The sequence below is a fragment of the Capra hircus genome, chromosome 10, assembly GCF_001704415.2.
Source record: "Capra hircus breed San Clemente chromosome 10, ASM170441v1, whole genome shotgun sequence".
NCBI classification, from domain to species: domain Eukaryota; kingdom Metazoa; phylum Chordata; class Mammalia; order Artiodactyla; family Bovidae; genus Capra; species Capra hircus.
Window position 1 is genome coordinate 66152796 of NC_030817.1, and position 15391 is coordinate 66168186.

General features: G+C 45.1%; 1 protein-coding gene across 1 annotated transcript in view; it reads right to left on the bottom strand.

Moving 5' to 3' along the window:
• RTF1 (RTF1 homolog, Paf1/RNA polymerase II complex component) overlaps positions 2166-15391 on the bottom strand; it is a 45188-nt gene continuing 31962 nt past the window's right edge. Inside the window, exons 7-18 of the mRNA XM_018054426.1 lie at positions 11679-11814; positions 11006-11183; positions 10012-10094; positions 8778-8865; positions 8569-8676; positions 7905-7982; positions 7254-7375; positions 7022-7079; positions 6505-6582; positions 5942-6037; positions 5093-5204; positions 2166-4858 (exon numbers count right to left, since the gene is read on the bottom strand). Coding sequence (XP_017909915.1) covers positions 4752-4858; positions 5093-5204; positions 5942-6037; positions 6505-6582; positions 7022-7079; positions 7254-7375; positions 7905-7982; positions 8569-8676; positions 8778-8865; positions 10012-10094; positions 11006-11183; positions 11679-11814 — 1244 coding nt within the window. The 3' untranslated portion in view covers positions 2166-4751. The remainder of the gene's footprint in view (positions 4859-5092; positions 5205-5941; positions 6038-6504; positions 6583-7021; positions 7080-7253; positions 7376-7904; positions 7983-8568; positions 8677-8777; positions 8866-10011; positions 10095-11005; positions 11184-11678; positions 11815-15391) is intronic.

The window sequence follows — 15391 nt, forward strand, 5'->3', positions numbered from 1 at the left end:
ATCAGAACTTGGTTGAACTTCTTTACACTCATTTTCCAGTTTGACACGGTTTTTATGTTTTAATTACTCCCTGTGGTGTTGGGGAGTTGAGGCCTCACAGTCTTTCTGAGTCCCCTGGGGCAGTGGTGAGGTGGAGGCCTCCAGAGCCAGTGAGGGCTGAGAGCAGGAGGATGCTTTCAGAACCACCATCAGTAAAGAGGGTGTGTGTTGGGGCTGCAGAGGATAAATAGCAGCAGCAAGTGGGACCAAAAGGCAGCTGTCCTTCTCTGGACAGTTCTCTGGACAGTTCTCCTGGCCAGCCCCAGTGATCATCAGAACCTCCATAGGGAGACAGAGTTTCTTGACCTTCCTCCCACCCTTCAACACACACACTCCTAGGTGGGAGCCAGCTGAGTCTCTGGGCCACACACACACACACACACACACACGCCAGCTAAGTCTCTGGGACACATATACACGCCAGCTGAGTCTCTGGGACACACACACACGCCAGCTGAGTCTCTGGGACACACACACACGCCAGCTGAGTCTCTGGGACACACACACACGCCAGCTGAGTCTCTGGGACACACACACACGCCAGCTGAGTCTCTGGGACACACACACACACACTCCTAGGTGGGAGCCAGCTGAGTCTCTGGGACACACACACACACACACACACACGCGCGCCAGCTGAGTCTCTGGGACACACACACACACACACTCCTAGGTGGGAGCCAGCTGAGGCCCAGCTTCTGGAGCTTCATGCCCTCTGCTGGCACTGGGGCTATTCTGTGGTTTCTGACCCATTCCATCACACTGCCCCTTCCACCCTCACCCCTCCACTCTGCTCCGTCTCTCCTGTGAGGCCTAATGGCCTCTAGTCTGACAACAGCACCTACCAAACCTTTACTGGGAAAAGGAACACTTCATCTTGAACAGGCTCCAGATAGATTTTATGTTAAAGATGGGGAATGGGCTCAGAAGAGTTAACCAGCTTCAGCCCTAGGTAGTTAAGTGGTGGAGCTGGGGCATGATGCTGCACTGAGCCCGCTTACCTTGTGGCTTTTAGGCTCTCCCTCAGGTCCAGAGCACAATCTGGAAGCCCTCAATACGCCTGTGCTGCACTGGCTAAGCCCCTATTCTGGGCCAAGAAACTGGCCCTGGGGGGCCAGCCTGGGGAACCCTCCAGAGAAGGCAGACTGCCCCCCTGTCCTCACCCCCTAGTGCTGCTGCTCCCTCCAAACCTCTCCTCCCCAAAGCAGTTCAGCTGCCCACTTTAGTCAGGAAAGTCACATGAAAGTATCTGAGCTGGAGGCCTGTGACTTCCCCATTCCAGAACGTCACTGCCATGAGATAGCCAATAGACCCTGCACCCCTCTCCCCTTTGCATTCCTCCACCCACAGCCAGTGGCTGCCTCACAGCAGAGAACCCTGGGAAATAACGAGACAAGGCTGTCCTCTAGGCTGGACTATAATCTCTGCTCTCTAGGGCCCAGGAGCCCACTGCTTCCAACAATCAGGTGGCTGGTGTGATAGGGAGTTTAAGAAAACCTCATTAGATGCAGTTGCTAGGTAAGCCCCAGGGACCCACCTCTCCCATCAAAGGCAGGCCTGGACGAGGCTTGTATCATTGCGTTGCCACCCCCTACCTTCCCAGGTCTAGAAAGGTTTGAGACACAGCCTCATGTGAGGGCAGGGAGCCTTACAGATGTCCCCAGCTGGGGCCCTAAGGGAAGTATATCAGTATTACCCCCAGAGCCATACTCACAAGCCCTGGGTCCCCCTTCATACTCACGACAGGCAGAAAACAGGTTAACAAAAAAATTATACCTCAGCCAGCTGAAAGCTATAGAAGGACGACACTCTCACTAGGGTTAGGCAGTGTATCAGGGGCCTACCTAGTTCTGTTAGAGCTTGTTGGTATCTTCCAACGTAGGAAGTAAACTAGGCCAGTTGGAGGTTGCCTTGGCTCTAGGCAACCATTGTCTCAGAGAGGCTTCTGGGGAACTGGGTAGCTAAAGAGTTAACAACAGCCACTTTCACTTGAGGGTGGTGGTGGTTCAGGGCTAAGAGTAGGGGGAGGGAGGGAAGCCAAGCGAGAGGCTCTCCTGGACTTTTAAAATGTAACTTTGAGAGTTGCCACTCAGGATGCAGTCTTTGGACTAAATCTGACTCCCTTGTTAAAACAGGGCATAAAGTTTATTTACAAATATCTGTACAGTTTGAGTGACAGGTCAGGACTTCACAGAAACAAAGAAAACAAAAGCATTTTCTTTGAAGGAAAGCTGTAGGCAGGAAGACTTTCCCTGCACCTGTCAGAAGCAAGACAGACAAACAGACCTCTATACATCATGAGCTCGGCATACGGACATTGGCCTTTTTGCTTCTTGGAAGGAAGTGAAAAATGTATAAAGCAGCTTTAGGTGCCACACCCTTCAACACTGAAACCACCTGGGGGGTGGGGTGGGGGTGCAGCAGTGGGCCACTGCTGCCATTCCCCAGCACAAGAGGTACCTCGAACCTCCAAGAAGCTCCGCTGGTGGGATAAAGCCAATGTATCATGCCTGGTCAAGATCTCAGTTCAGAGGCCCTGCCTCAGTTGAGACTGCAGACAAGTCCTCAGTCTTGATTCCAATCACCAAAATAGGCTACTCAGGTGAGAAGTTAACTGGCGGTCTTCTTTGGTTGGCTCTGCTCCCTGCTGTTTCTGGCGTCTCAGAACGAAAGTTTCAGCAGCTGCGTGTGGGTAGGTAGTGGCACAGTGGCTACAGTGTGATGCAGTTTTAATAAAAACTTTATTACACAGCCATAATGTAACCGACACTTCTCCAAATCCAAATGATACTAAATACAGATCTACATGGTGGATCAGAATGTCTCCAGCAAATTATATGGATTCTATCATTTCGTGTCTTTTAAAACAAGAAAGAAAAAGTCCAAGTTTGTCATGATACGAGAGGTCCCAGCAGCCTCCAGGACTCTTCTGGAGTCCAGGCAATGTTTAACAGTCTGTGATTCCACATTTACACAACAGTCTATAAAGAGTTTTGGTCAATGGACTATTCAAGTATATATGATTTTAATGAGTCCACCACCACTCCTTTGCCCAACTGAACTGTCACAGCCACCATATAAGCTGTGTTACAGTCATATTTATCAATTTTACAGTCACAATTCTTTTTAAAAAAACATTGATTGCTGCTTTTTTTTTTAAATAAAAAAAGTGTAAACTAAGTTAAAGCAACACTGAGGCTCTACTAAACCCAGAAGAGTTACCAAGTTCCTTTTTGTTTAAATACAACTTAATCCGTGATTTCCCATCATCCTACTTTCTTATAGAAAGTGGGGTGAAGAGATACAAAGCAGGGCTTTGAGATTCCTCTCCCTCTTGTGGGAATCAGCAGCTCTCAGCTGTTCCTTTAGCTTAGTTCTTGTTTTATATAGTCAGCTGTACTTTGTTCTGAAAAGATTTGTTAAATGCCACTTTTATTTACACTTGGAGCTTTACACCTGAGAATGATTATCAAGCAGTCAGCTTATCTCTTTGCAAACATTTTATAAAGACATACATACTTCTTTGCTGGCTTCACCCTAGCTGCACAACAATATATATGCTTACCATATATATGTATACACACACACAGAACTGCACATGCTTGTAACATCTGCAACCTATATCTTTGTGTTCGTTCTCTCCACATTCATGTTGAATACTTTCTCTTAAAAAACAGAACACAATATTATTCTTGCTGAAACGGCAAAACAGAATCACTAGGAAGAGACAAGTACATGGAGCGGGGAAAAGACACACTACATTCAGCCAAGAAGCTGTGGGCTGAACACATGGGCTGAGCAAGACACCTGTACCTCCCTAGTACCTAGCCATGGGCTTCCCTCCCACCTGCCAGGACAACAGCTGACAGGGCAGGGGCCAAACTGGGGAGATTTCTCCGGGGTGGGAGGGTGATGGGAAAAAGGAGGTGGGGGAGAAGTTACACAGCTACAGCAGTCAGGCCCGTTTAGTAAGAAGAATCACATTTAATGAGTTTCTTTCTTGCAGTTTCAGATGCTCAAGTACAGCTGAAAAAAATCTGAAACAGCTATAGCCCCATGACAGACAGATACAAAGAGTACTGCATTTTAAAAAAATGATAAAAAAATCCACACACTTACAGACACATACACACATACACACTCTCTCTCAAATAGAACCCCCTCCCTCCCCACAAATGTACACTTTTTGGAAATTAAATTGGGTTTTGAAAACCCTTCTTCCGCAAGATGGGAAGAAGAGAAAGATGAGAGAGAGGAGAGGGGTCTGCAGGTGCCCAGCCCCCACTCCCACCAGGGCCGGGGGCCAAATGTTCAATGGTTGGGTCCAGGGCCATCCAGCACAGGATGCTGCCCAGTGCTGCTGCTGGGGGCTCCAGCAAGAACCCCAGCTCCACGGTAATACTGAATGCGTGCAGAGTGGCCAATGAACTGTGGTTTAAAAAAAAAAAGAAAAAGGCAAACACAAATCTAAAGACATGGATAAAGCCCAAGAGAGCCCAGGTTCACATTGGGGGGGTCCTGGGGGTCGGTGGAGATGTTGCAGACCAGGGAAGTCTATACAGCAAATGGTTTATATTACAGACGACTGGCAGTTTAGAGTCTCTTCCCAGTTCTCCTGCTGCTCCAGCCCAGTGAGGGCAAATCAGAGGAAAGGAGGAAAAGTGGGACACTGTGATGGGCATGCGGGGTCAGACGCAGCAGGCTGGGCGCGCTCAGATAAGCCCTCGTCGTTTTTTGTAGTCCTCCAAGTTCAGAGATCTCCTCGGAGCTCCATCCTTGGCCGGCGGAGCCTTGGACGTGATGGCCAAGGCCTTTGATTCTACAGGAAAGAAGAGCAAACCGGCATCTGAGGTCCCCCGGTCTTGGGCTTCACTCCTCCAGGTAGTGTCCCTGTTCCCTCTCAAGACGGACCTGCAGCCTCTATTACTCTGGCCTCCATAAATACAGGTGACTAGACATCCCCATTTCTTCCCCAAAAGCAGGCCTCCTTGCTGGCTGAGAGTCATGGAGCCACCCTGGTCCTTGGCCATGGCCAATCTCTACCTTCACCTACCTGAGCTGGGGACTTGTAAATCAATCTTCACGTCGAAGTCATGTACTTTGAACAAATCTTCTGAGAGATCACTGGCTGATTTAGAATTCAAATCTTTATCCTTTCCCTGACCCTGCAACGGGAAGAGAAAAACTAATTACAAAGGGGTAAATGCGACTGGACTTCCAGCAGCAGCAACCACTAACGGTGAAAACTGCTGCTCAAGTTCATTAGCTCTTCCTGTTAAAGACTTTTCTGATTTCTTCTCTCAGAGGGAGGACAGGAAGAGTCCACAAAGAGGTTTCATTTCTGAGCCTAGGAGGAGAGGGAAGGGAAGGTTCATGTCTGTGGGTGAGGGTAGAAAGGGTAGGTTTAAGACAACAAATCACCCCTGACTCAAGATCTCTGGAATTTCTGGGAGTTTGGGCTCCTTAGGAAAAGACAGAAAATGGCTTCTAAACGGGCAGTTTCTCTCGGTTTAACATTTCAGTTTACAAGGAGCTTTCACTTTTACAACTGTCTCATCCTTACATATCATCTACTCCTGATTGTCCTATGAGTTAGGCAGGGCATATAATATTACCCCACTTTACACAGAAGAAAATGTGGATTAGAAGGCTAGAGGTCAGCCGCCTAAAGCCACAGTCAGGGGTTTCATTAGACCTTCATTAGACGTAGTGGTGTTGGGTTCACAACTTACGTCATCTGACCAAAATTCAGTAGCTGTTTATTACATTTGTAAATAATGAGGATGAAGAAAGGACTACAAGTGGGACGCCAAGTTCCTCCAGGTGGGGACAATCAAGCCCAAACCAGGAAGCGCCTGCTCTGGTGTCCAGGCCAGTGGCCGAGCTTCAGTGTTATACTTGCCTTGCTCATTTCCTTTGGAGCATCTGGTAACACTCCAGAACCGTATTTTGCGTTCAGCTGGGCCAATATGGCAGCTTGAACAGCTGGGTCTCTGGACTGAGAGAAAAAGGAAGTTATTTTAGAGACTCTTCAACACTCACACAGTCCCACCACCAGTTTCTGTCCCACCTACCACCACTAACACAAGCACCACAGTAGGCCCATCAGCAGTTCAGTGGGGTTTTCCTCCAGGCTACAAAAAGGGACAGTTAAAAGCTTTAAAGTCCAGCCCATCCAGGCCCTTGCTAGGTGACCTAGCCTACACATTCCTCATGTCTGCTGCACTGGTAAACCTGCCCTGGCATCGCACGTTAGTCCATAGGTTTCTAAAATCCATGCCAGGTTTTTACTACCTGTATGTCCTACAGTAAGATAAAAAAGGAAGTATCCAGACCCGAGTGTTTGAGGCAAGCAAATCCCACTAAGACAACATTATTTTTAACTTGCTTATTAATCTCCTAATGGAATTCATTTATGTCCTAGAATCTAGGTCCTGACTAAATATGTCCTCTTTAGGCACTCACATTAGAAACGATGGTAGGTTTACACTGTCGCCTGGTAAAGGGATCCATCTGTTGGTTTTTCATGTTGTGACTTTCAGCCTGAAACAGAGAGCATGTATTACAGAGCTCTATCTCCTGCCCGCCACGCCTCTCATTTATCATAAGCATATGTATAAGTAACAGTCTTTGCAAGGGCCTGAAAAAGTCAAAGGCTGTCTATTAGCCTTTTCCCTTCAAGAACACCAGAACAGATTATGGGAACAATAACAAAAAGAAAAAAACTGGAAACTGATAAAAATAAATATGCGTGGAATAGAATCTAAAGATGGGGAGGGGTTAGCACAGAAGACTGCTGCTTTCTATTGTGATACCTTATACAGTTGTATGTGTACAGACAGAGAGACTATGTGTGTGTTAAGTGTACATGCTACTTTAATAATTAAAAGAAAACATACTCAGGTGAGATACAGAAAATATTACATGTTGTTTTATTAATTAAAACTATACTTAGTGATCCAGATCAAGCTGTCTCACTCACCACAAGGGCCTTCTCAGACTCCACAATGTTCCACTCCCGGTTCCGCTGGTTGATGTAACTGTGGGGTGAGGAAGAGGGATGAGTCAGTGGGCTGTGAAAGGAGGGTGGGAACCATGGTGCCTGATTCCAGATATGTGGAGCCACTGGAGCATAGCACATCCAAGGCCACAGCTCGCCTGATAGACTGTGGACCAAGGATAGGAGCCCAATCCAAACAGGCCCTGAAGCACACCTGATAGCAGATATGTTCTTGGTCCGCTGGCGGTCCAAGGCCTCTGCTCGCTCCTCTAGCTCGTTCAGCTGGTCTTGGATTTGTTTGGCCTTGTCCTGATCTCCCAGGTCCTCAGCCATGGCCTGTACACAGAGAGGTGCATGAGATTTTGGCCATGACCGGCTCTGTATCAAGTGTCCCCTTCCTTCCAACACAGGCAAGATATCTCACATGATGAACAAATGACAGGAGGTGTGAAGGAATAGCAAAACCAAACACCTCAGAACCCAGGCCCCGCCTGGCTAACTCACCCTAACAAGGCTCACCCCACCCTGACATGAAGAACAGAAAGCCACCTGCCACAGTGGGGCTGGGCAATATCAATCGTCTGTTCGGACCCAGTGCTGATACTACCCTGGGGTCTATCTTATTACACGTGAAACTAAAGCGATTAGAAGGGGAGGAAAATGGAACAGGCAAGATCAGCTTCCATTTAGAGAAAGGAAAACAGCCAAGGGATGCTGCCCAGATGCTAAGAAAATCTATGCTGCTTACAGTCAAGCCCTGCATTTTCTCCCAATCCTGCCACTACTGACTTGGCAGAGGATGAACAAGTCTGGTTTCCGTATCTCCTTGCAGGACAGGGAAAGAAGTTCCAACACAAGGCCTCACCTTTTCCTTCAGAAGCTGCGTTTTCTTCATAGCATAGTTGGGTGGAGCTTTCCTGAATCTTTCTTTCTCTTTTACAATCTGTACCAGAGAGGAGAAGACACCAGCAGTGAGGTAATCCTAAACTACTTTTCTAGGCAGGACAGGTGAGCCCATTGTGGAGGTAAGCAGATAGTTAAAAGAGGGCTGCTCTTCCTATGGCAGTGCCATGCCCCACATACAGAGCGAGTTCATTCCAAGGGGTACTATGCTGCTTCCGGGGTCACAGAGATTCTTCCAGGCTAGCGTGAAGGAACATGCACCAATAGACAGCAGCAGCCCAAGGACCTTGTACTGTAAGGCTAGCCACTGTCCAAGAGAACAGAGATCACACAACTTTACCAAAATGTCTCGGAGAAAGGAAACTCCTGAAGGACCAAGCCTAGCAGAAGAACAGAGATCCCTGAGCCCTGAATCTACTTTGTTAGGCTATGACTTCAGGTGACAGTGTACAAGAAAATCCTGATGAACTATAAATTCTAAGGTAGTAATAACAGAATTCCTTCTTCCTCATGCAATAGTGGTAGAGCCAAAAATGTCAAAATCCAGCAAAGAAAAGACAGGCATGATCTTCTCTAACACTTGGCTCTGGATGAGTCTCCAGACTCTGGGATACCAGGTTTCTTACCTCTTCAATGTCCTGGTCATTGAATTTATAATTAAGAGCTTCTTTAATAGATAATTCCTTCTTATTGATTTCATCTAGAGTGGGCAACTGCATGCCAGCAGAGAACATCTGGACCAAAATGCAATAAAAGGGTTGTTAAGAATTTTGGAAAGAGGCTCTGTCAGTATTTTCATGAACAACTGCTAGGGAGGTGCTGTCTACTCACTCACCGCTTCTTTCCACTTCATGAATTCGCTCTCAGTGAACTCTTGGTTTGAGACAAACTCTAGGCGGAACACTCGCTGGTCACTGCCGTGCCTACATGAGAAAGAGACAGCAGCTTCAGGAATGGCCATGTTGACTGCAGCGCCAGCAAATCAATCCCACCAGACTCCACACTACCTATTTGTGAGGGCCTCCATCTTGGCCACCCTTTAGAATCATCTACGAAGATTCACAAAACTTCCAGTGGCAAGGCACAACTCTAGATCAACTGAATTACAATCTCTGGGAGTAGGAACCAACCACTGAAATAACACGAACAACAAAAAACCTTCCAGGTTGTTCTAAAGAGCAGCCATGATTAAGCATCAGCGTGAGCACTGGAAGCGAGTAGACTTAGCCAGTGCTTCTAAAGTCCGTCTATAGTGAAATCGGTCGCAGTCAACTGGCATCAAGAATGTGAAATGTTACGGAGGTATGAATGACAAGGAGGCTCTATCCCTAGAGAGAAAGAACACTGCCTTTCTGCTGATCCCTGTGCCGGCCACGTGAGTCAGTGCCTGCCTCACAGGGACAGTCACTCTTAGCATGTGATGGCTACCGCCTAACCCAACTGGCTCTTTTCAACAGTCCAGGAGAAATGATGGGAATGGGAGAAGAGAACAGAAAGACCACGGAGGCCAAATAAGGCCATGGCAGAGGTGTGTCTGTGACCCACTATCTACAGTGACCTGGCAAGTTACTTCTATTCCTTCCCACACGGGGCCTTTAGAATTTTCAGGCTCCAAGAAGGTAGGGACTTGTGTATTTTGTTCTCACCTCTATCCTGATGCCTACAACTGTGGCATGTAGCCAGCACTCAGTCAACATCAAGTTATTGAGGCACAAACTAAATCCAAAAAGGTGACCTGGCTTGTGAGAGATCAGGTTAGTTGGTGATGGAGCCAGGACCAGAAGCAAGCCTCCTGCCCACACTCGCTGAGGAATGCCTGCAAGACTCTGGGAGGAGCGGATCTTGCAATTGTCTTCCTTCTGTGTGTTCCACCATTCAATGTCCCCTATGAGACAGCTACACCCTACCTTCCCTATGGGCAAGGGCAGAACACAAGTTTCCCTCCAAGCCCCTGGTGGGGACAACACAAACAGTATTATAAGAAAGAACACTGGGAGCAAGCAACAGCCCCAACAGGCCATGCCTGTTTGCAGTGGGAACAGAATCGGCCACGGAAGCACCTCTCCTACCGTAGCTGTAGCCCTTTGTTTGTTCTGGTGCCACCAAGCTGGTAAACTTTGGCGGTTTCCACAACACCCGTGATCTCAGCAACCTAAGTGAGGACAGAGACACCAGTTACAACACACTCGTTCGAAGTCCTCCACCCCACCCTCTGGCTTCATGTGCCTGAGTGCAAACGAGTGACCCTCAACTGAGAGGAGCCCCATAGCTTCAAGGTGTTCTGGGCACCGTTCTCAGGCTTAGGAGTAGACAGCCAAGCACCTGTGCCCAGAGTAAGTGATGACGCAGTTAGCCTGGTGGGACCCGTTGGCAAATTCCCCTCTAACTTAATTCTGCCTTATTGGGGGTGCACTTGGCTTTCAGAGGTCAGTTTTATCAATCAAATGTGAAGACCATGATGTCTGTTTCTGCTCCCAAGGTTTCTGGGACATGGCATGGCCACTGGTCCTCACACAAGGGGGTAAACACAGGTTAAAATCAAACAACTCAGAATAAAACAAACAAGAAAAGAAAAGAAAAAACAAACCAACCAGCTATGCTCTAGTCATCCAGACCACAGAAGCAGAGCTGGAACTCACAAAATAATCTCAATAGGTTGGAAGGTTCTGTTTATTTTTTAAACCTCAATATAACTCCCTGTTCCAGAAGCCACTTAGTATGTAATGTGGAAATTTTTCATCATTTTTCAAATGAATAAATCTTCCAGATTACATAACTCCTGACAAAGACTTCATAAATGTCTCCCATCTTGCTTTTATATGGAAGGATAGAAAAAATTATTCTAAATCTAAACTTTTGGGCTCCAAGCACTCTTCTGGCAGTAGGTCAGCTTGATCCCTGGTTGCCTCAGATTGTGGCTAATCTAATGACATCTCTACTGGAATCTATTTTCCCATCAAATGGTGGCAGAAAAGTGACAGGTCTGTTCAGCAGTTCATACTCTTAGCCAAGAATCATTATATTTAAAACATCCTACAACTGTCCAAGCAAAGAAATACTAACCCGGTAAACTGGTTTGCTGTTGTGGTTTCCAATGCCAATCCGTACAAAACATCCTGTGACTGTTTTAGCGAAGAAGGGCATATGACACCAACGTTCCAGCTTATGCCGTGATAATCGAACCCGATTCAATTCCTCTGGTAAGGAGACCGGTTGTGATTTTGGAGGGATCTCTTCTTTCCTGTGAGGAACAAAGGACGCTGGGAAAACTGTTCATTGTACTAACAGATCAAGGTAAATAAAAAATACCAACTTCTTAAAACTTAACCAAAGTATATGTGATTTCACACAGCAGGAGAAATACACGAAGCAACAGGAAAGTGGGACTACAATCCTGTTTCTGACCAGGACTGTGAACTGTCTTGAATGAGGTTGCTATCCCAGATAACCCATTATCAGAGAAAGAAAACTAATGGAAGCTCTTGGCCAATCTGAGGGTGACATGAAGGCAATTCCTACCTGCCAAATCCTGATGAAATGTTCAGGGGCGCAGCCTATGAGCCAAAGGCAGAAGCCTGTTTGACAGATGTGCTCACAAACTCAGCTCGGCAATTCAGGGTACTGGACCAAACCACAGTTTGTCGCCAAACAGGAGGAGATATTTGGAAACTACACTAAACCTTTCCCCGTAGAACCCACCCATCCTGACTACTAGACCAAAACGTGCACAGCTTACTCCTCTTCCTCATCGGATGACGTTGTTCGGGATGAGCGGTCTGACTTTTCACTGGACTTGTCATCCTCCTCCTCCTCTTCGTCGTCAGAGTACACCTCACTAGTTTTTAATGGCTGTTTCTTGGCAAGGAGCTCAGCTTAAAAAAAAAAAAGGAAATGTTTACTAAGGTTTTCTCAATAAGAAACATCTTTCAACTCTGAAAAAAAGGACTGGAATGTAGAAAAAGATTTACTAGATAGCTCCACCATCTCTGGCCTGGATTGCGATTACTTGGGCTATCTATACAAGTGAGTTACCCAGAAAGTTTAAAATCATACCAAATGTCAAGCCCCAGCAGACAAAAATAAAGGGGGTGAGGGAGGGTGTTGGAAGATAGTCACTAAGTGGGCAAAAAGGGATACCAACTCTGCTGACACTAGTCTTTTATTGTTCTCAAGACACCTGGAGATGGGCAGGAAAAATGAGGAAAAACTAAAGATGTCTTCAGAGTCTTTCAGGGAAACCTTATTTTGAATTTACAGCACTACATGTAATAGCACAAGACTGAAAACAACCCAAATGTCTGCAAAGGGGAGTGGCTGAATCACCTCTAGCACACTGACCCAGTGAGCCACCCTGCAGCTGGGAAACAAGGAATGAGCCAAGTTGAGCCATTACATTGCATCCTGAGTCAGAAAATCTTTTTAAATGAACAGATAGTAAATATCTTAGGATGGGCTTCATATGGTTACTGTATCAACTACACTACTTCGCTACTGTAGACAGGAAGCAGCCACAGACAATTATGAAAAATGGGCATCGCTGTATTCCAATCAAATCATTACAAAACAGGTAGTCTACCAACCACTGCTCGACCTAAGGAGTTATCTCTAGAATGTATGAGTAAGTGAAAAAAGCAAGGTAGAGAAAAGTGTGTATAATGTGCTGCCATTAATTCAAGACGGAAGGTGAATCTGCTCCTTTTGTTTAAAAAACTAAAAAGGAAGGCTGCCTACAATGGGAGGGAGGCAAGGAGTGAAACAGCAGGGTATAGGTTCTATATTTCTTTGAACATACCTTATTTAGAAAGTTTGACTTTGGAACCTTGTATTTTATATAATCATAAAAGAAAAAAAATAATATCATCTCTACAGATCAGAAATAAAATGAAACAAAGTATTCACTTGATGGCACAACCACACAAAAAGAACTCTTAATAAGTGACTTTTTTTGGGCCACGCCACCTGGCTTGTGAGATCTCAGGACCCTGACCAGGGATTGAACATAGGCCAAGGCAGTGAAAGCATCAAATTCTAACCACTAGACCACCAAGGAACTCCCAACAAGTGACTTTGAAAAAGTCATCTGAAAGATATACAGACCAATGAAATGGAGAGTCTAGAAATAAACCCTTGTATCTACGGTTAGATGATTTCTGACAAGGATGTCAAGACCAATCAATAGCGAAATGACAGTCATCTCAAAACCTTGTCCTGGGAAAACTGGATATCCCACATGACAAAAAAAAGTGGACTCTTACTTCCCACCATACAAAAAGATGAAAATGAATCAAAGATCTACATGTAACAGTTAAAATTATCAAAATTTTCAAAGGAAGTAGGGGGAAAAGTTTATGACACTGCATTTGGCAATGATTTCTTGGATATGATATCCAAAGCACAGGCAACTAAAGAAAAAGTAGATAAACAGCAGAAGATAAATAGTACTTCATCAAAATTAACTTTTATGCATCAAACAACACTATCAAGAGGAAACAGACAACCTATAGATCAGGAGAAACCCGTTGTAAATCATATATCAGATAATGGACTAAAATTGAAAATAATTAAAGAAGTCCTTCTACTCAATAACAACGAAAAACAGAGAACTTGATTAAAAAACGGGCGAAGGACTTGACTAGACATTTCATCAAAGAAGATACCCAAATGGCCAATAAGCATACAAAAAAAAATGCTCAGTATCACTAGTCATTAGAAAAAGGCAAATCAAAACCACAATAAGATACCACTTCATACCCACTAAAATGGTTATAATAAAAAAGACGATGACAAGTGTTAGTGAGGATGTGAAAACAGAGGCGAACGCTCATACATTGCTGGTGAAAACGCAAAATGGTTAAGTCTCTTGGAAAACTGCCTGGCAGTTTCTCAGAAGGTCAAACACAAAGTTACCATCAGTCAGTCAGTTCAGTCGCTCAGTCGTGTCCGACTCTTTGCGACCCCATGAATCTCAGCACGCCAGGCCCCCTGTGCATCACCAACCCCCGGAGTTTAGTCAAACTCATCTCCATCGAGTCGGTGATGCCATCCAGCCATCTCATCCTCTGTCGTCCCCTTCTCCTCCTGCCCCCAGTCCCTCCCGGCATCAGAGTCTTTTCCAATGAGTCAACTCTTTGCATGAGGTGGCCAAAGTACTGGAGTTTCAGCTTCAGCATCATTCCCTCCAAAGAAATCCTAGGGCTGATCTCCTTCAGAATGGACTGGTTAGATCTCCTTGCAGTCCAAGGGACTCTCAAGAATCTTCTCCAACACCAAAGTTACCATATGCTTCAACAATTCCACTCCTAAGTGTATAGGCAAGAGAAGTGAAAATCTGTCTACCCAATAACTTACACATAAATACTCAGAGCAGCATTATTTGCCACAGTCAAAAAGTGAAAACAATCCAGTGTCGCTCAAGAGGTGAAGGGACAAATAAAACGTGTACAGACATATAATGGAACATTATTCAGACATAAAAGGAAGAAGTATGATACATGCTACAACATGGGTGAATCTAAAAGCATGCTAAGTAAAAGAAGTCAGACACAAGAGACCATATAGTGTATGATTCCATTTATATGAAATGCCCAGAACAGGCAAGTCCATAGTGACAGAAAGTAGGCCAGTGGTTGGGAAATAAGAGGACTAGGCTAGGGCTGGGAAATAACAGGACTGAGGGGGTGACAGCTAAGGGATATGAGGTTTCTTTTTAGAGTAATGAAACATTTGAAAACTCATTGAGTTTTATTACACAGCTGTGAATATATTAAAGGCCCTGTATGCTTTAAACGAATAAACAGCATGGTACCTTAATTATACCTCAAGAAAGTTGTTATAAAGCATAAACAAAACAAAACAAAACAAAACTTGGCATCCTAGTTTTAAAACAGATACATCAGTATGAGGCTCAAAATGAATGTATCCTAAAAAAAAAAAAAAAAAAAATCCTAGCTCTGGATATCGAAAAGACTTTAGAAGTAATAACCAATCCAGCAGTGTTCCTTGTGTCTAGACTATGGTTAAAATACAATTTCTTATGAGGGAGGGAAAAACCCACCCCAAAGCGCAAAGATGAATTGGGCTCCTTAGAGAAATGGCTGACTCTAAATCCAGAAAGCAAGAAAGCTACGAAAGACCACTGGATTATTAAAGACTAAGGCCTTTGTTTCCTGTCAAAAGAATTCAGGCTACAACTGGTTGAAGATAAGACAATTTGAGTCTCAACAATAATAACTGAATGGAATAAAAACATAAAGTATGTTAAAAATCCATGAGTTCCCAAAGATATTCAAAACAAACGAACAAATCTCACTGGTTACAGTTGGAGTTTGCTAAGGAACTATCTCATTCTTTTGAGAACTAGTAAATACAAAATATCCCTGGTGTTAACTGAATAGCTGGTAAGCTTCTCTTTACATAAGTATATCAGATACTAGATGAAAGAATGATATC